At 42.2% G+C, this 22003-nt stretch overlaps 1 protein-coding gene across 1 annotated transcript; it reads right to left on the bottom strand.

The window, feature by feature from the left end:
- Nucleotides 1-1392: 1392 nt before the first annotated feature.
- LOC149299426 (lateral signaling target protein 2 homolog) lies at nt 1393-13374 on the bottom strand. Its single transcript, XM_089485991.1, has 13 exons — nt 13333-13374; nt 9339-9479; nt 8906-9043; nt 8625-8827; nt 8179-8268; nt 7912-8001; nt 7486-7587; nt 6549-6941; nt 3415-3494; nt 3239-3337; nt 2048-2128; nt 1637-1731; nt 1393-1536 (listed from the first exon to the last, which is right to left on the bottom strand). Exons 1-13 carry the CDS (start codon nt 13372-13374, stop codon nt 1393-1395), a joined length of 1698 nt encoding a protein of 565 aa, XP_089342117.1.
- Between the last annotated feature and the right edge of the window lie 8629 nt (nt 13375-22003).

Raw genomic sequence — 22003 nt, 5'->3', positions numbered from 1 at the left:
GACTGAACATTATAACTTTCTGGAGTCACCATAAACGAAGGGCAAACCCCCAAAGAGGTTGTCCTGCAAAAGCGTGTGTTGGGTCTTTACAGGGCCGGCCCGACAATGGAGCCAAGTGGGGCAACCGCTCCAGGCGGCACTTTTGAAGGGGCGGCACTTTGCCGCCCCAAGCCCTTTTTTTTAAAAAAAGTGAAAGAGAGAAAGGGGCGCCGAGTGGTTTTCGCTTACCAAGCTGTCAGTACCCGCTCGGCGCCCCTCTCTCTCTCCTCTGCGGCGAGTCTCCTTGTTCAGTCTCGGTGCCGGCTTGTAATGCTGAGTGCCGGAAGATTTCCTCATAGCCGGCACCGAGACCGAACAGGGAGACTCGCCGCAGGACTGCTGAAAGGCAAGTACGGGGGGGGGCACGGCATTTTAAAATTCGCCCCGGGCGGCATTTTGCCTTGGGCCAGCCCTGGGTCTTTATAATGTATGGCAAGGAGTGTCTTGGGAAATGTCACACATTGCCAATGCATTGTACAACCCAGCCCTTCTTGCAGGACAGGGGTTGCCCTTCATAATGCAAAAGTTGAGCTTGTAAACTGCATATTTAGTGAATACGGTACATTTAGTTCCATCCACCACACATGTAGAAGAGGGAACCTAGCTAAAATAATGCTACATCAACTACCTCTGTTCCATTCTATCTTTAATTTCCTTCTATTTGGTTCAACATCTGGCTAATGATTTTAAATTAGTCAAAAGAGTTCACTTATACCCATACTAAGGATGTAAAGAGATATTCATCTTATGAAATTAAAGGTTTCACTCTATTAATGGCATTAGAGAAGATGTGACATTTTGTTCCGTCTCCCTCTTACATTAGGGAGAAGAAAAAAAAAATTTAAAAAAAAAAAAAAAAAGGAGCACAGCCAGATAATGCTGAGGACTTCTACGTAGAATCCCTCCCAACAGCACCAACGAATCATGTAAACTATAAAACAGTAACAAAAGCCAGTTGCAGATGTAGTTACAATCCTCAGCATGCGATATGATAGGATCTGTTTACAATAGCAGCTGATAATGAACATTAGAATAGGCGGGACAGGTTGCAGGTTTTGTTAAAAAGTCAGAATTCCAACAGTAACCAAAGAGGGGGTACATGGATATAAAACTATTAAAAGAAAAAATATCGAGTTTCCAAAATACATAAAATGTCTAATGCAAGAACAAAGCAGCATATGGAGGACATCACCTTATAACAAAAAAGGTGGGCATTTTAAAAAAAGACACTTGATAAAAAATATAAATTAGTCAGCATTTCCGTTGACAACATGTGAAAAGTGTAGAGCAGCCAAAGGAGTCTTTGGATTATCTGAAATGTCTGTAAAAACCACTGCCTTAGCCATGGTCATATCACTCCTGTCCTTGTGCCCTCCCCTCCGCACGCCTGGCCTGCAGGTTGCAGTGCACATGGAAGCAGTGAGAGCATACCCGAACAGGGGTCTTGGGCAGGCGAGGCAGAGATGTTGTATATGCCGAGCAACGCGAACAAAATATCTGCAGGAGGAGGAAAAAGAAATACAAAATGATGTTAATGGTGTACCCCGTGTCAACTCACCCAAACCAAGAGAACAGAACTAGAGAGACATGCACTTACCTTGCCACAGCTACGGCAGTGATGCCTCCGGCGCAACAGCGTGAAGGGGGCGCAACAACATGAACACTGGTTACAGGCGCTATCTGGGACCCATTCTGGAGATGCTACAGTAAAAGTCAACATCAGATAATAGAAGAAGAGAAGTTAGAATGAACATAGTGGGTTTATTTACAGATCTGGGGATGTGGTGTAGTAAAAAAAAAATAAAATAAAAAAAATAGGCAACAGTGTATTATCCTGCGCATACACAAGATCACAGTAAAGAAACATTAGCAGACACAACGGTGTGCTTGTACAGACCAACTCCAGAGATGTAACAATGATATAATCTGTTTACTATATGTAGGCAAACATTAGGTTATTGGCACAGGGTGAACAAAGTGCAAATGTCAAAGTTTAAACTTAACATACCCGGATTAACTCCTCTGGTGCCGTGTTCCCGATTCTGACATAGGGCACAGCCAGGAAGACGCAACCCATCCTCTGCAGTTCCTTAAAAATGATAATATTTAAATATACATTTTATGCCCAGGGGCTTTACAAATCCCAAGAGCCAGGTAGCCATGGCTTGATTTTTAGAACAGACCCTTAGATATTTTGTGCCAGTTTAAATTGATCTCTGTGGGTGTACATCTTTCAGTCTCCTAAATAAAAATTCAAGCCTGTTCCCAGATATGTCAATTTAGCTCCCAAAGTGTACACAAATGTGTGCAGCCCCGATATACATGTTCACACACAAAAGTGTTTGAGGAAAACTGTCCCACTGCCTTCATGTGTTAAGGCACAAGAAAACTGCACGTCCTAAGTGTACAGTGAGAGCCATCACATTCTATGTAAATCAATATAACTATTAAGGTTGGGGATTGACGTTATCTATTCCATCAATTAAGGAATCATGTAGAAACTATTGAAAAGGAGTGGTGCTGGGGAGAAAAAAAAAATAAAAAAAAATGCGTATTTGTGGAAGCATGTACTAGAACCGGCAAGGAGAAAGATGCTGCCGGTATGTGTACACACGCAAGCATGGTCTCTGTAGATTACATCTAGTCATCACTACATCAGTCATGCTGGACATCACATCAAACACCCAATGCACCCGATCGTCTGGAGTTAGCACGTCACTAGACAAGAAGCCGCAACTCAGATTGTCAACTCTACATTTGTAAACCCACAGAGGTGATGCTCCAGCCCAGAGGACAACGCTGTTATATAACAGATTAGATGACCGGTTAGCGTGGTATCTGGGTGCAGAATTTCTCCGCAGTTTCCACTTACATGATGCCACTGGGTGCCTCTTTTACCGGGCAGAAGGGTGCTGAGCACCAGCCTCATGTTGCCCTTCTTGCAGAAGAAGCACGCTGGGGTCAGGTATTCAGAATGTATAGTAAAGTGCATTATGAAACTGCTCAAACCTGCAAACGTTTGGTTAATTCAATAAACGTCTTAAACCTTCATTATCCGGCACCTATCCAGACGCTTCAGAATGCAGAAACAATTGGTTGATGCAGCATTCGCTAATCCTCTATCACGGCAGTAGCTATTTAGAAAGTGGCGACAACGTGTCCTGAGCCGACTATTATGTAAAGCAATGTAGAAACTCACTTTCTTGATGGCCCTGCTTGGAGCTGACGGCTTCAAACACAGTCTTCAGGATAACACGCAGGTCACTCGCAAAATTGGTCTGTAGCTGGTCAGCAACACCTGCATGGCAGATTATCAGAATTAGATCAGAGCAAATCCTAACCACGCCAATTCAAAAGAAAGGGAGTTTGGCTTACCCGAGATGCACACAAATAGACGATGCAGCATGTCTCTGTTACTGCGATAACGCGTGCGCACCGTCTGGAATCCCGCTTTCCTAGATTGCAGAAAAGTTAACATCTAAATTCTTATCAGTGTCCTCAATGCTGCACTTACAACAATTCAAATGAAAAACTGTTTAGACATTTAGATATTGGATGCAATGTGTACTCTTAATCAGTTAATGTCATTAAGTCCAGATTGGGAGGATGGCATCTATCTTCATTTAAGTTTACAAAGAAAAGGACAAATTCCATCCACCATTGAACACACACTGGAATACCACCATGAAAATTACCTGCCAGTTTCCATGACAACCAAAATAAAAATGTCAGTTATAGCTAGCCAAATTAACAGATCATCACTGTATCTGTTCGGGTGAATCAAGATTAAAAATAATTTTTTGAGCTGCATTCACCCAGCACTTGGCAATGTCAGAGAAATCTAATAGGCCTTGACCCCCAAGAGATAACACGTTCAACACCATGACACCACTAGAATATATCATTAAGCACTTCAAACACCAGAGACCCCGTTTATAAACAGTCCACCATCTATATTTGAACCTCCCACATGCCCTATAATTTGCATCAAGTGCTACTTGCTATACATTTCTGCTCAACCTACTCCCCAAAATGTGGGTCACAGGGCAGTATAAACTGATGAATGACCATCTGCAAACAAATTAATAAAGGTATACCTTATAAAAGGGTAAGAAACACTCCTACATAGCATATGTAGATGAAACAAAGCAATACCTACATAAGACACGTCATAACCAACCCAGATATGCCTACACCAGTTGGTCTGTAAAACACGGACAAAGTGTGGGCCAGAACATTAACCCCTTGGCTGCTAAGCCATTTCCCACCCTGGTGCTAAGCTGGTTTTCGGCATTTTGGTGCATCTCACGTTTAAACGCGTTTATAAGTAAAATTCTTGGGAATAAACTATACAAACCATATATAGTTTTTTCAGCACACCCAGCAGATTCCAAATATACCATTTTTATATGTGTATGTCTCATCAGGTTTGCAAAATATAGCCAAAAATGGGGGGGAAAAAAAGTGTAATATTTCACTTCCGACTCAATAAAAACTAGTTTGTAATTTTATTTTTCTAAACTCTAATATCAAAAGCGGTGTTGCTAAATATTTGTAGTAGGTAACCGGTCTAAAATAAACAGAAATTGAGAACAGTAGACTGTTTTTCTAATATTTTATTGCTAAAAGTTAAATTTATTAGACTATCACAAAAGACATCTTTGCATTTAATGCATGGCTGGCGTCAATTAAACAGCTCTAGCTGCCTGGGATGTTAAAATATGCCAACAAAAACTAAATATTTTTAGAAACTACACCCCCAGCCGCAGCAAATGAGGTCTTATTTGTATTTGTATCACAAATCTGACGCGCACAACAAATAAATGAATATCACACTTATAAAAGAAAAAACAAATTAAGTTAAAAGCGCCAAGTTCATTTATGTCTTGCGCACTCCAGTCTTGTGCTACGAATACATTCAGCCCCTCATTTGATGCGCCAAGGGGTGTAGTTTCTGAAAATGTATACTTTATGTACCATAATTTAACGTCCCAGCTGTCTAATTGCAGGCATCACCCCTAAATGTTTTAAGACAATTTTTGACAAGATTCTCCAATCTGCCATACCTGAAGTTAAAGTGGTCTAGACATCTGGGAAGTTAAATTAGGGTACATAAAGTACATATTTCAAGAAACTACACCCCTTGGCGCTTCAAATGAGGGGTTACACGTATTTCTAGGACAAAAGTTGAGTGCACAAATGATGGAATATGTCGCTTTGGCTAGAAAATGTTTTTTCTAACCATAGCGACATGTTCATTTGTGTCTAGCGCACTCCAGGTTTGTACTAGAAACACATGCAGCCCCTCATTTGATGCGCCAAGGGGTGTAGTTTTTGCGCCATAATTTAACTTCTTACGTGAGCAGTAATGCCACGTCAAGGCTTCAACCCTAATTACGGACCATTCACACGCCTTTCATATCTCCATTCACTCGCAGAAGCACACACCATACTTTCCATACATTCACTCACAGACGCACACACACACCATTCTTTCCCCTTACAATCCCAAAGAAATGATGGTAAAGGGAAAAAAAAAACAAAAACACTTTTACAGCAAAAATAAGTTTTGCAGTAAAAATGCAAGGAGCTCCAGGGATGAGATGATTTTAATAATATTTGCAGTTCATCAGGATTTCAAAAATTGTCTCCCTCTACCATTGGCTAAATTTAACCCCATGATCAAAGGGATCATGGGGTTAAAATTTAGTATCGGCCATTTTTAAAAAGGGAATGTGACTTTTAATAGCTATATGATTACTGTGGTAACATTGGCTACCACAGTGATTATTTAGCTAGAATACTTAAAAACTTTTTTTTTTTTTTAAGTTTAACTAGTTTATGTTTAGATAATTTAATTTGGGGGGTCTCTAGGCAATTTTGATCTTTATTTATCTGCCTTTAGAGACCCCCAAATCATTTTTTTACATTTTTATTTTTTTTACTTAATATTTTTTATTCTTTTTTTCATTATTATTATTCATTTTTTCATTGGAAAGGTGAGGCAATTACCTTTCCAATGGTATATGTTGGGGGTCTGTAGCTGCTTAGATGCCTGAGATACAGGCATCTAAGCAGCATGCCATCATACCGCTTTAACTGACAATTGTCAGTTTATTAATAAAGTTGCGCGGTGACGCCTTCGCGCGTGCCGTCACCGGCCGGATCGGGTGGCCCCGGTGATGCCCTTCAGTGTGAGGGGGGTCCACAGACCTCCATAAAAGGTAGGAGAGTGCTAGCGATGGCACGGTGCCGTCGTTAGCACCTGACTGGGACTGCTAACGACGGCACCATGCCGTTGTTAGCAGTCAAGGGGTTAAAATCTTAAAAGGGCAGTATAAAAAAAACAAAAACAAACAAAAAACACACTAGACTGAAAAACAAGAAAATTAAGATATATCAATGACAGCCTATCTGCAGGGTACCAGACAGAAATTTTCTTTCTTATTAGAAGGTAGTGGTCTGGTGGGAATTTACAGCCCTGTCCATGGCTAGCTTACATTGCTCACCTGACATACAGCTTATGAAGTTGCTCGGTTGTCTTTCCAATAACACAATGTTCCATCACAACCTTATGATCAACACAAGTTGTATTTTCACTTGACGAGGAGACACCGGGCTGTGAGCAGCAGTTGACTGATGTAGCCGACACAGAGCATTGATTTGGAATGTCTGCGGTAGAACTGCACTGGGGGGATTCTGTAACAGAGTCACACTGTGGAGACAGCTCCACCGAGGAGGGTTCATATTCTGGCCGTTTTCCACCTTCAGTTGGACGGCTCCATGCAATAGGATGGTCAGAAATACACGACAGGTGCACAGAGGAATCTTTAGAGGAAGCGGAGCATAAAGCACGCTCCAGGGAAAACAATTCATCCTCTGTCAGGGTTAAAAGTATTTCTCTGAAAGACAATTAAACCAGCAGTGACATCTGATGGCCTTATACCGTTCTACAATGCAAGAAACCAGTGCACTCAGTCCATGATGATATGAAATTATGTGCCCAAATCCAGTAAAAGTTGTAAAGTTCAGACATTTTTCAAAAGCTTGTCTGTCTCAATAGACTATAGACAAGGTGTCCTCTGCTAAATTACATTCTCCCACCGATACAGCGAGCTATGGTGCTCTCCTGCATACAAACCTTGAAAGAGTAAAATCATGGCACCCGATAATTAAATGCTTTTCTACATTGATTCCTATCGGCTGGCAGCTGGGGACTGCTGCTTGGCCTGGTAGCTGTGTAACAGGACAGACAGTTGGCACATATACTCAAACACACAACCCCAGCATTCACCACTGAGCCTCACCGGGCCAGTCGATGGCTTAGACAGGATGGATGCTAGAGGATTGAAAGGAACACTGATGTGCTAAAGCAAAGGGATACAGGCACCTAATAAAAATGTGGACATCACAAATATTTTCTTTGTTTAACATGGAGAAACTTACTTTATTTTCTTCAGTAGGGCATAAAAAGGGCTGAAGAGTTCACACATCTCTTCTGGGCGCTTCTGTAGGTTCAATGGGCCATCGGGGTAAATCAGCAAGCCACTATAACATAATTTAAATTATAAATAAAATAAATATGTAAGCTCTGTATGATATTTGTGCATTTTAATAGTCACCAGGGGAGCCAACTGATTAGTATTTTAAAACCTGCCTTAATATTATTATTATACCAGGGACTGAATAATAAGCTGTTATATGTAGAAAATCCCAGTGTGAGACTTTGCACAAGGTTTTGTTGTCCTTCCAATGACTATGAAGGATTGGTTTGAGCCATGGTAGAGCAATAGGACTTTGTGGTTTGCTCTTATACTATTTCCAAACAACCTGGGGCTGCTGAATACATGGACACGTAAAGCACTTACATACCTTATAATCGCCAGACGTGGAATGGAAATCATCAATTCTGGTTCACAGTCATCGATCATTTCTTGGGTCAGGTATCCTTTCTGTAGGGCCCTTTTATAAAATCACAATATATCTTTCAAAAACCTAAATACGAACAGGTTTTATTGCATTGCCACCTCACAAACACATTACTTTCATTAAGTAATGTTTACAACACAATGTAAAAACATCCCTCCCTCTATTCACAATTTCCATTCTAAGGTATTAGGAGGACCAGCCCAATCCTACCTTGAAACGGTCTCACAGAAAAGCACAGCAACCTCCTGCTGCTCGTAGATTTCTTCTGGGGTCTTCACAGACACCAACAATGACATGTACCTAAATACAATGATACAAGACACTTCAGGTTTGCCACACAGGTAAAACCAAGATGCCAAAGGCGACAGTAGAGCATTTGACTGGTGGCCCACAGTGTTTCTTAAAATTGTGAAAGGAAGCACACCCTGAAAAGCACATACATTCACATTTCGGGGTGCTGCTTATAAAGATTAATTTGATGGGTGTTCAGTGTTCCTTTACCTTGCTGTAAGAAGCTGACACATTTGCAAACCCCAAGTTAACCTTCTGTACTGTTAATAATCATGATCAAAAACAGACATTGTTTTGCCTCTTTTGGACTTATACAGTGTTGGAAAGTCTGAGAACGTCCCTATTGTGTACAAACAAAAACTGACCTAAACTCAAACTCTGCACATAAGTTGTCGTATTGAAGCAGTGCTCTTTGTGCCGACTCCGGGAATATTCCAGGATCCTCCAGACTTTGTTGTCTCAATACACGACGTAGGTCTTGTAAACTGCGCAGTAGTTCCTGTGCTAGGGGACGAAGCATTGCTCCCTCGGTTTCTTCTACTTCAACATAGGTGCCTCCAACCATGAGCTGAAGCAGTACACAGAAGGTCAAGCATTTATGGAAGTTTGTTGCTCACGCTGCCAATGTAACATTTGTATATCATACCTCAGCTGCAAACAGCAGGTGAGTGGTCATATTATCAGTCACAAGGTCATCAGGGAACTTCATGTGATAATCTCGCTGCCGCCTCTGTGTGGGTACAGTTTGTTCTAACATTTGCTCTAGAAGAATTAGCATATGCTCCTGCACAAAAAAAACAAAACAAAAAAAAACAAAAAAAAACAACAAATTGCAAATCAACACAGTTCCAAGAACACCAAGGTAAGAGAACAAAGGGGAGCACAGATTTCTTATCTTATACATGGGAAGAAAGGCAACACGCTGGCCCATCAAGTATTATGTTCTGGAGGTAGTGGTGATAAGGGATATATCCAACAAACAAAGGCTTAGAACAAAGCTTGTAGAACAGCATGCTAGGATGTGAATGGGAGATTTCTAATTCCCTTGTAAAGTCTCGGTAATATACAATCAAAAGTACCTGTGTGTTATGCAACTGAGAAAGCAGCAACAGATAATTTTGAGCATCTTTTCGCAGGTCCAGGCATTGCAGCTCATGTACAGTGGAACTCACTTCCTCGTCTATGTAGAAGAACCTCGCCAGTAGACGTGGATCAGATTTCTGAAATTAGAAAAGCGACAACGCAAATCACAACTAAGTGTACGCAGATTAGACTGTGGTGTCAACTGCTTGGCATTAAACAAAAGCCATTGTAAATAGGAGTCACAGGATTTACACAATGATTTCTTCTCATTAGGTCATGTCTTCCTTTCTGGTAGAGGGAGGATTAATGAGAGGGACAGTATTTGCCATGAAGGTTTTTCTCCACATGGCACTGAGCTCTGCTACAGTACAATCCTCAGCCATGGTTATTAAAGCAGGTTTAAAAAAAAAATGAAAAAAAAATGACAAAGTGCACAAAGTACAAAAGGTCTCCAAACCATAGGATGGAATTAAGAGGACTATTCCATTAGTTCCTACGGTGATGAGAAGAAGTTCCAAGATTATCCCCATACAATTTTAGCATGTGTAATGATCTAATAAAGGTTATGCCTTCTGTTTGATGTACAACCCAGCACAGCTGGAACGCACTTACGTTATACAACAATAAAGCTAACGCTGTGTTTTCCTGGTGTGAGGTAAAGAGCTTTTCCACTTCCTGTCACCCATGAACACCTCATCATGCAAGGATTGTAAAAACTTTTACAGTTTCTGTTGTAACAGACCAATAACTCCAGGTGACACAGAGCCCAAAGTAGACAGATTTGCAGAGGGGGGAAAAAGAAATGGATCACACGTACACACACACACAAAAAAACAAGTAAAACCAAGTTTGTTTGTTTTTTTGTGCCTGTTGACCAATGTAAGTTTAGTAATTTAGCCATGCCAAAACTATTACGGTATTGCTGTGTTTAAAATATTATTATTAATAATAACAAAAGTAAAAATACCGTTAGGGGTAGGTTCCACATGGCATACGGATATAGTCCATGTGCATTGTGGTAAATTCCAGACCAAGCAGGCCATCTTGTCACCGGCTGCTTTGGTTTAATCTAAAGAAACGCACCATTGAAAGAGATTGTCAAAGGTTTCTGTTGTGCAATCAGAAAAGCACCGCGTACAGTAAACTAGCGTACCATTTCCAAAACACTGCTTCGTTTTTCTATTGTTCCAATAAAACCCCCTTTCTCCACAGACCTCAAAATCAATGGGTTATTTTACCTCAAGAAAGCCAAGATCTGTGGCAAAAGTTTACCAACATTATCAATTCAGATATAGTCAGTTATCTATCTATCCATCAAACAGCTGTGGGAACAATTCAACATTAACTTAACAGAAGAATACAAAATAAAAATAAGATACATGAAGGCGCACTCACGTTGGAAGATAAGATAACTGCTTCCATGTTGGGAATATACCTTTGGCAAATAAGCCAAGTTGTATTAATTGAAAGTTAGAATCGTTATTAAATGTATAGTCATAAAAATAAAAGCTAGGGATCCCTTTAAGCTATAATTTAAACATTATAGCGCATTTAGATGTGACGCAGATTGCTAAGCTTGCAATATACATCAAGGTGCATGCTCTAAGGAAACATGCGATTAAGGGTAATTACCCCATAGGGCAGATCTGATGGTTATGTGGCTTTAATCAAAACCTCATCTCTAATGACAACAAATAACCACCGCACAAGTGTAAATATATTTATGCACACACAAAACAATGTCCATCAAAGCAAGTATCCTACATGAATAGAAACATTTAACTTGTTCAGGCTGCCCTTAGCAAGACTTCCAGATAAGCTCCCGAGTAACAGTGCTATGTTTAAGGTCAGGCTACACACCAATGTACCTTCAGGACTAGTTTATGCCAACATCCGAGCACACACACACACACAAACACCGTATATACACATGCACACATATTATTACATATATCACTGTTAAACAGAAATAGTTAAAAAGCAAACATTTTCCAGAACCAAGATCCCGAGCCATAAATATAAATGTAGAAGTATTAAACAATAAAAGGCCAAATACAAACATCAAGTTGGATGTTGAAAGTCGGGTAATCTACGCACACACACTGCACCAAGAATTGCTGGCTCTTAATGGGTTAACAGAACATAATTAATGACCCACATTTCTTTGACTTTCGCAGTGACTGAAAACTATCATTTCTAAGGCACGGCTCTTGGGCTGAGTGTTTGCACTTAAGGTGTTCATGACTATGTGTCATACATTGCAGAGAATAGTAATATGCGCTGATAGCATGTACATACAGGCAAGGAACAAGCCTGATCTTTTATGCCGATTTCTACCCAACTAAAAAAATGAAATAAAAAAAAAACCTTTCAACATTGAAAGAGGAAAAAAAATAAATAGCTTGTATCATGCTTAACCCTGCTAGCGCTGGGAACATTTTCAAAGCATTTTTTTTTTTATATAGGCATCCATCTAATATCTTAAGAGTACCTTTCTGTAGTACGGAGTACACAACAGAGTGCCATAGGGAGGGTACACACTTTACTTGCCCCCCTCTGTGACAATGGCAGGCTTTAGTGCCAATAAAATTTAAGAGGAGGGAATATCATAGCATTGGGGCTCTTACAAAATCACTATGCAGGGTCACAGGAGGGTAGGGCGAGTTCATTTATATCGGAACCAAGAACAGTTGGGTTTAGCAATAATATTGTTAATAATGCAGATATGTTATTTAATAATTTCCAGAAATAGCATATATGCATTCTCTGCTGCATTGGCAACATATGGCCTATTAGCTGTCTGTCCTTGCTTCACATCCACAGGCCAGATTTAATCAGTCTAATAAAACATGGATAAGATAGAACAAAGGTTAAATGAACTGTATTTATTTATAAAGTGTCCTGTTTATAGTAGACAGAATAGCGCCACTGAATAACCTGTGCAAAGTAATACAGAATTGAAACAACCTTACACAAGGTCTATATGTCACCTACCGAGAAAAGAAATCAAATACAGTTTAAGTAAATATACCACCGTTCTATACCAAAATATTATTCCAATGTATCCGGGACAGTTCTTCTAATATCATGGGGGGGTTTGAACAATCCTTCAATGTACGTTCAAGCTTGTAAAATAAAATCCTAGCCATAGAAATCTGCACTTTTACACTCGCTTAATAAAGCAATTTATGAACACAAAATCATTTCTCAGAAGTAAAGCTTTAAGAGACTCCAATATGTTTTCATTGCCCCCAGTTAATCCTCACAGATTCCCCACATACGAAATATCTCTTAAGAATTTCTCTTTGGCATCACAGCCCAGGGCTGAACGCATCATACCTGTGACATCAGCAAAGATATGCTACTCACCACCCACTTCATATCTACTGCTGGATATGAACAATGCAGTAACCATGTAACCAAACTATTGTTTTCTTTAGGCTGAAAGTACTGGTTGCGCAGGCAATATCTTGGTTTAAGGAAGGAGATAGGAATCATCCACCCCATACAGTATCATGTCCTCCCAATCGCATCGAGCCCCTGTGTACAACGAGACACCCACGGTGCAGTGTACTGGACCCTGTGCAGTGGGGAGCACGTGGTGTCCACTACAATAGCAGACAAGGGGTGTGCAAACAACACACGCCTGTAACACAAGCGAACGTAATACATACCCTTAGCTTTCTACAACAAGTCGAGCCAGTTTGTATGCTTTTAGCCTGACAAAGGAGGTTTAACTCTTTAATCCCCAGACTACTGAACTATCTGTAATAGCTACTGTCACCCGAAGTGAGGGATGCCACACACACCGCCGCTAAGGTACACGGCAATGAAGCTGTCATATGTTGGCAGCGCTGGGAAGCAGTTTAAAGCCGTACGCTCATAACCCGGTACACGGATTAAAGCTCTGTGTGTATGTGATGTAAACTCTGTAAAAGTTTCTTATGAGACGTTCACAGCGCATGTAAAGCCGCAGAAACTGCCGCTCACCTTCGGTCTGTTGAGCCACCTCCTGACCATAGATGGCAACATGGTACAAGCCCGGACTGTCCCGGTAGCCTCCGCCAGCTTTGTGTCCAGACTGCTGCCTGACTTCTGTCACTCTGAGCCACTTCCAGCCTTTACTTTGAGGTTCCCACGGCTGGCCCCGCCCACACCTGCCTATCCGGGCTCGTGACGTCTCCAGGCCACCCGAACAGGATGGGGGGCGTGGTTGCGTTTGGTGGGCGTGACCAGTTGATTTTTACCTGAGGTGATGGAGCCTGACTCAAGCGCGCGGGGCCTCGAGCGACCGAGATTGCAACACATGGCTGGGCTGGGTTATTGTTGTCATAGCAGAACTTAACCCCTTCAGTACCCCTTTAGTACTCTATAGACTGGCATTTTTTAAATGTGGGTTTAATTAAGATTCCCCTTTTCCATGTTTGATGGACCCACACAAATTATACAACCTTTTTTTCCCAGACAAAAATAGGGCTTTTGTATGAAACCATAGAAACATACAAAAAGTGTAACTGTGAGTGCTTGTATGTCAAAAAATCTATACTAAATATATATTTTTGTAATTTTGCTTAGAATTTCTTCTACATAGCGGGTGATGCTGATGAAAAATGATTACAGACATGCGCTGTATACACATTGGTTTATGCTGTAGAGCAGGGGTCCCCAACCACTGGGCCGCGGACCGGTACCGGTCCGTGGCTTATAACCAAACGGGCCGCACGATAGGGTCCCAGAATCAGTGGCTTCAAATGCTGTCTTTTTTTTTTCTCGATGTGGAGGAGTAAGAGGGGCCCTGAGCGGTTGCTCATGAAGTTTTCAGCAACCGCTCGGCACTCCTCAGTCTCTTCCGCAAGGCCTCTACCTCCGTTGCGGTGCCGGCATTTCATGCTGAGCGCCAGAATATGACGTCATAATCCGGCGCTCAGCAGTGAAGCAGCGTGCGCCGCGGCAGAACAGGGAGACAGTGGCCTCTCGCTCCCACCGTAGGACTCCTGGACGGTAAGTGAACTTCAAAAGGGGGAGAGGGGGTAGATAGTGAGAAGGGGGGGTAGATAATGAGAAAAGGGGGAGAGGGTAGATAGTGAGAAATTTTTCATTTTTTTTTTAAAATGTCCCTACTGCTGCAAAAAATGCATGAAGTACAGGTATGTCCTAAAGGTAATCTTGGCACACCCTTTGAGGGCGAACCTGTACATCCACAACTTAAGGAAGGGGCTAAACATATTGAAACATGCCTCCCTACAGTGTTCTGTAACTCTAAAAGCCACAATAATATGTATAGAAACAACAGGCGTGTTTATCATTTAAATAGTGTAAATAAATTCTATTCTATATAAACAATATAAATGTTGCTTACGTAGAACTGGTCATAAATGTACATAAACCCCCCCCAGCAATATCCCTCACCTTAGCCATTAAAACTAAAGCGTCCATCTTTTTCCATTTAATAGATTTATTTCATACCTTGTGGTTGTATCGGTAGTTTGCATAGAGGATAGCTTGAGTAATTCAACAGCAGCAGGTTCATTGAAACTATTTGATTAGTAATATTAATTGGCTTAGAGCATAGGTTGGACACTTGCAAGGAGCTTCTTTATGTTGTGGGGTTTTGGTTTGGTTTGTCCACAACTCAGGGAGCTAAACCATGGTCTGCCTTGCCCAAATCTTTATGAGCTATAGCAGGGTCTATCTCACCCACATCTCTATGAGCTAAACCAGGATCTGTCTCGCCCACATCTCAATGAGCTATAGCAGGGTCTATATCACCCACATCTCAATGAACTAAACCAGGATCTCTCTCGCCCACATCTCAATGAGCTATAGCAGGGTCTTTCTCACCCACATCTCAATGAACTGTACCTGGCTCTGTCCCACCCACATCTCAATGAGCTGTACCTGGGTCTGTCCCAACCTACATCTCAATGAGCTATACCAAGGGTCTGTCTCACCCACATCTCAACGAGCTATACCAGGGTCTGTCTCAACCACATCTCAATGAGCTGTACCTGGGTCTGGCTCTCCCACTTTTATTTCATGATGCTGTTCCACTTAGACAAAACATTAATTGTCTCAGGTATATTAAGATTCCATCACTTGATAATGAGCGTAAAACTGAATGCTGTTTATGTTTTCAATGCATTTAACGTGCTAAAATAGGATTGCCATATTTATAGTATGAAACACCTCAGTGCTGAAACTAGGGCTGAAACAACGAATCGATAATATCGCTAATAATCGATAATGAAAATCGTTGTCAACGATTTTCATTATCGATTAGTCAAATCGATTTTTATCGATTATAAAAAGAGGGTTTTTTCAGAGCAAATGCTCTGAAAAACTCCTCTCCTTATATAATCCGACCTCAAACAGAGATCGGATTATAACACTAGAATCCAGATCCCCTGCAACGCTGCAGGGGACCTGGATTTCCCTCACTGTCGGCCGGTCTCTCACTTCCGTCTCTCTCCCCCTCCCATACACCCCTCTGACTCCTCCCCCCTCCCATACACTGCTCTGCCTCTCTCCCGACTCCCTGGTATTCTGTGAACCTCCGTTGCTGACAGGCACTTTCACTGCAGCTTCATAGAAGCCTCAGCGTAAGTGAAGGGCAGTAACGGAGGCTGTCTGTGCGCATCGCGCAGACCCCCACTGGCTGACAGAGAATCGAGGTCTCCTGCAGAGGATCATCCTCTCTGTCATCGCACAGACAGCCTCCGTTACTGTCCTTCACTTACGCTGAGGCTTCTATGAAGCTGCAGTGAAAGTGCCTGTCAGCAATGGAGGTTCACAAAATACCAGGGAGCCGGGTAGAGAGGCAGAGTGGAGTATGGGAGGGGGGAGGAGGCAGAGTGGAGTATGGGAGGGGGGAGGAGGCAGAGTGGAGTATGGGAGGGGAGAGGAGCCAGAGTGGAGTATGGGAGGGGGGAGGAGGCAGAGTGGAGTATGGGAGGGGGAGGAGACAGAGTGGTGTATGGGAGGGGGGAGGAGGCAGAGTGGAGTATGGGAGGGGGAGGAGGCAGAGTGGTGAATGGGAGGGGGGAGGAGGCAGAGTGGAGTATGGGAGGGGGGAGGAGGAAGAGTGGTGTATGGGTGAGTTATAGTGGTGTATGGGGGGTATAATGAATTTCAGGGTAGCAGAGTGGTGTATGGGGGTGTAATGAATTTCAGGAAGCAAGAATGGCATATCTGGGGGAGTTAGAGTGGTGTATAGGGGGAGGTAGAGTGGTGTATGGGGGGTATAATGAATTTCAGAGTGGCATATATGGGGGAGGCAGAGTGGTGAATCAGGGAGTATAATTAATTTCAGGGTGGTGCAGGGCATTTATGGGGAGCGGAGTGGCATATCAGGGTGCACAGTGGCATATAGGGAGGTATAAGGCATAAATGGGGGCGAGTGGCATATTGGAAGTTATAAGGCATATAGGGGATATAAGGCATATCGATATTAGGCATATCAGGGGGGCATAAGACATATCTGGGGGTAAAAGGTATATCAGGGGGCACAGTTGCATATCACTGGCATATAAGGAGTATAAGGCATATCGGGGGCACAGTGGCATATCAGGGGGCACAGTGGAATAACTGGGGGCAGTTTGGTAAATAAAAGAAAATATAAACAAGGCTTTTTTCTCAGTTTTTATTAAATATGAAAAATAGTTAACATATGAATTAATATTTACTAATAACTTTGTATTAAAACCTAGTTTGAGAAACACTGTGTTTGGGTTTTTGTAGCTTTTATTATTATGTCAGTAAAATAAGAAGGCGAATAGAGAGAGAGAGGCCATTGCAATAAAGAGATGAAAGTGTAAATTGTATGTTTTTTTATTACATTATTTTAAATTTAAAAAAATTGCATTTTTTATCCGATTAATCGAAAAAATTATCGCCCAACTAATCGATTATTAAAATAATCGTTAGTTGCAGCCCTAGCTGAAACACATTGTTCTTGTATGGATGAAGGATAAAAACAACATTGATATTATTTCTTGCATGAATGAAGGAGAAAAACATTTGTTCCTTTGTATTGTTGTTGGCAAGCACCCAATGAGGAGGATGACTCCTACCATTCAGCAAAGAAGGAAAGACTAGCCAAATGGCCAGTAACAAAAATGTGTTTTATGCACCTTAAGGGTGGAATGATCTGCCCCATTTTCCCCAAAAGCTGTAAAACCTGTACATTATAAAACATTAATAGTAAAAAATAAAAAAGTAAATAAGCAAATCAGCATATGTTTTACTAAGTATTACTAAAATATCCATTAGTGCCGGAATGGGGTAATAGGAGGTTGATCTTAAATAAAAGTCTGCACCTAAATACAAAAGGGACAATTAACTCTTTATTTTATACTTTTTGACATTTTATGTACACTGAATTGATGTAGCATTGGGGACATGTACAGCTACCCTTTGCCCGGCTCATAGGAGAGCCCTACAGTACTTCAATGAAAGTGCTAAAATGCTAAAATGTCGAGGCTTTAGCCCATAATGCGAATCGATGTTATTGGTGAGTAAAAGGGATCCCAACAGTCTCTGTGATGTTAACCAAGACTAGAAATAGTTCATTTTCCCAACACATTTCAATGCCTTCTTTACAGCAAATCTTTCAATGACTTCACAAAAGTCTATCAAGCGGAGTAGATTGGAATATATTTAAAATATATTGAAAAGTATAGAAAACAGGGAAGGTTTTCGCATAAGGCATCCCAGACAGCTGTCTAGGGTGCCTGAACCATAAGGGTTGCAGGGCAGTAGTGAATTGGTGGCAGTCTGTGAAACACTTTAGAAGAATCAGAATGCTCTATTGGGACCAAGATCCTTATGTCCTCTACGATGTCCCTCCTTTCTATGACTTCAGAATGTTTCCCGCGTCTGTGTATAAAAGCATTCTACAGCCCTAAAAGTCACAATAAGGTTTAGATAAAATAAGTAGTGTAAAAGCACAATAATTGTGTAAAACAATGGGGGAGGGGGCACCAAAGACTATGCTTGCCTGGCTGCCATTTGGTCTAGGACTGGCCCTGTTTCTGAATCTGTGGAAATCAACAAATACAATTTTGTCTCCATGACTCACCTGTTCCTTACTCTAAATCATCATGTTTACATTGCCGTGATTTCTTCCTTTGTGGCTGTGGTCACAAGGAACTGATATTCATCCCCCAACCTACCCCTTTTCACACTTCTTCTGTGTTTATTTACCCTTTGTACTGTTTCTGCATAGGCCTTGTTAGGGAATATGGATAAGTCTGTGAGCAAAAGGCATACATCTGAGATCAGTACTTATCAGAGGATATTATCAACTTGACAAAAGACAGAAACCAAATAGAGTAGCCTGGTCATCAGCTCAGAGGTAGTATTTATGGCACATGTACATACACAGAAAGTTTGGCTAAGAGGAGGGACACACTTGAAGGATCTATATGGCCCTTTTTTATTTGTTTGCTCTTGTGATTTTTGCCCTTGTATATATTTTTTTATTGAAATATTTATTCACATATACTGATGCACATTTTTGATTTACCATAAAAATGCCACAGTGGAACCAGATCCCAGAAGACTGTTATGGCATGAAAAGTATGATGTCATTTTGTGCTCCTACATACTCTTAAGGACTTCAGTGGTTCCCAGGGGAAAGCCTAGGGTTTGTGGCACCCCCCCATAAAACTGAAAAACATGCACATACTAGCATGGAAACTCGCTCTAACATCCACTGAATCTAATACCGTACCCCTACTCATGTATATTCTCCCTCCTCTCCCTTGCTCCATTAACCATAGACTCACCTGTGATACCATATTCTAACACACACTCATGCTAACACCATATATTAACATATACACACACACTCACATCAAATACTAACACATACTCATCCTAACACCATATTCTCTCCAAAACTGAACTCCTCATCTTCCCTCCCTCCAATGCTAAGATTCCCCCATCTATCTCCCTCAGTGTTAATGGTGCTATCATCTCCCCGTCTACCCATGCACGTTGTCTTGGTGTCACCCTTGACTCCGACCTTTCGTTCACACCCCATATTCAGTCTGTCTCTAAAAACTGTTGCCTTCATCTTAAAAACATTGCCCGCATCCGTCCCTTCCTAACACAGGATGCCACTAAGGCTCTTCTCCATGCCCTGATTATCTCCCGTCTTGACTACTGTAACTCTATCTTAGCCGGTCTCCCTCTTAAACGTCTCACCCCTCTACAATCCACCATGAATGCTGCCGCCAGACTTATCTTCCTCTCACATCGCTTTACTAACGTCTCTCCCCTCTGTCAGTCTCTTCACTGGCTGCCTGTGCGCTTCAGGATTCATTTCAAAATCCTCACTCTTACTTTCAAAGCCCTTCACAGCGTTTCCCCTCCCTACATCTCCTCACTCATCTCTAAATACACTCCTAACCGGTCTCTCCACTCATCCAATGATCTCCTTCTGTCCTCTCCTCTGATTTCTAGCTCTCATGCCCGTTTACAAGATTTCTCAAGGGCTGCTCCTATCCTCTGGAATGCCCTCCCCAAGTCTATCCGTCTCTCCCCCTGCCTTTATTCCTTCAAAAAAATCCCTCAAGACCCACTTCTTTAAGGATGCTTACAACATAGCACATTAACCCCTTTCCTCCCATATTCCTTTAGCTTACCCTTCCTACTCCCTCCCCTGCAATACTGTTACTTTTATTAGCGTGGCTGGTCTATCCCCAACAGTGGCACTTTTAACTTTTACCTTTTGTGTAATACAACCCAACTCCCTCTAGACTGTAAGCTCGTTTGAGCAGGGCCCTCCTCACCTGTTGTCTCTGTTAGTCAATTTATGTTACATACTACTTGTTATGTCCTGTCTACCCATTGTACAGCGCTATGGAATTAGATGGCGCTATATAAAATAAATAATAATAATAATATGCTAACACATTCACACACATGCTAACACCATACACTAACACACACTCACACACTGTACGTTTACACAAACACTCTTTTCCGCTATCCATGCAGCGCACACGGTTCTCTGTCCCTGTCCCTCCATCTTACCTTATGGGGAGGGCCTTTTGTTAATGTGCCCCCAGAAGAAGATTTGGGATCCAGTGAACTTAAGTACTGCAACACAGTGCAGGGAAATTCATGCACAGTACTTGAATTAAATGGCAAGATGTGATTTATCCAAATTATCCAAACTGGATAAAATATGGTTTGCCATGTCAAGAACAGGTCTGGGGAAATTGGGTAGCGTTTTGGCAGGGGTGGATACAGGGTGTGAGTGTGCAGCGAAATGGAGTAAAGAGGGGGTTTAAGAGGGGAGTAAGACTACTCCTCCTCTTCTAGCCTGTGGCAGTCTTGGACTAAAACCGACTCCCTCCTTAATATCAGGTGGTTCCTGGAAAACCATAAAGCATATTCATGTGTGTTCCTGGAAAGAGTCTGTACAGAGTGGTAGGACAGGTACTGTCTCTTGGTAGAGTCCTTGAGATTGAACTCCAGGGCTCCCAACTGAGAAGTGCTCTCAGGGGAAGGCCTCACTCTATGGCCATCCATCATGTACTGGTGGGGAGCTTGTAATGCTCACCACATTGGCTCACGTCAGTGAGCTTGTAGGTTAAATGAGGAGTTCACAATTCCTGTTGAACTGCCTCCTTTGCTCATTCGCAAATTTGTGGCATAATCATACCTGGGAACTTTTGGGGTCCGGCTACCTGGAGCCCACCCTTGCGAGACGCGACCAGAACTGCCCACTGACGCTGGGGGCATTCCTGGTATCAGAGGGCGTTCCCGCCGATGTGGGCTGGTAGTGGGGGGTGTCAAGACCCCGCTCTGACAACTCTGAGGATTCGGGATTTGACCCAGCTAAACGGTGCTTCTCAAAGAGTTCCCAGGTATGGCCATGGTCCAATAATAAGGAATGGAGCTGTCCCACTTGCCTCCACAGGGGCAGTAGAAAAGAATATGACATTTCCCGCAGAGATAGAGGTCAGCAAGAAAAGCGGGATTCTGTCTCCGACACTGGAAGAGGCATACTGCACATGCGGAGAATTGTGCACTGCTTCCCAAGCGCCACCTCCTTATGTCCCATTTCCTGCATTTGTCACTGAAAAGGTATCAAAAAGAGCAAGGGAAGGCCTTCCTCTATTTGACTCTGAAATACACTTTCACCTAAATATTCATAGAGAAATATACATTTGCAGCAATGAACTCTGAATATTTCATATTGTTCCATTTATTTAGAGGTAGTCTAGATCTAGATCACAGCCTTCATCTTCATTCGTGGTGTGCAGAAGAGTTATTCTAGTAGTAGTTGTTAAATGCCCCTCCTTGATTGTCTGGAAAGGGACGAAAAGGGATTTGCCCATCTTCAGAAAGGTGAGGCGTGCGCTGCCCACAGCAAACATGGCGCTGCACCTCTTGGCCCTATTCTTTCCGCAATGCGTCCCTTTGCTTTTGCCAGCAGTCAAAATGGCGATTTCACCATCTCAGGGAAGCTGTATGCCAGTTACGCTATGACCTTTACCCTGCTGGCAGGGGGCGGGGTAATGGTTCCCAGCACGCCGCCATATTGGCTGTTGTCCTGTCTAAGGGGTACGGGTCTGGGTTGTTGCTTTTAGGGTCGTTGTGGTGTTACAGAGGGCATTGTGTGTCCCGAGACCCTGTGGCTTCACGAGCC

Source organism: Sceloporus occidentalis, unplaced genomic scaffold (assembly GCF_023333645.1).
Source record: "Sceloporus occidentalis isolate IW3139 unplaced genomic scaffold, rSceOcc1.0.p SCAF_28, whole genome shotgun sequence".
In the NCBI taxonomy this organism is placed as follows: Eukaryota; Metazoa; Chordata; class Lepidosauria; order Squamata; family Phrynosomatidae; genus Sceloporus; species Sceloporus occidentalis.
This window is presented reverse-complemented; position numbering and strand designations above follow the sequence as displayed.

Excerpts from the sequence above, each read along its gene's own strand:
- LOC149299426 (XM_089485991.1), bottom strand. The coding sequence starts at position 13,374 with ATGTTGCCATCTATGGTCAGGAGGTGGCTCAACAGACCGAAG. Across the intron at positions 9,480-13,332 it reads GGTGGCTCAACAGACCGAAG|AAATCTGATCCACGTCTACT; the intron begins GTGAGCGGCAGT and ends TTCTAATTTCAG. Across the intron at positions 8,828-8,905 it reads ACCTGCTGTTTGCAGCTGAG|CTCATGGTTGGAGGCACCTA; the intron begins GTATGATATACA and ends GTACTGCTTCAG.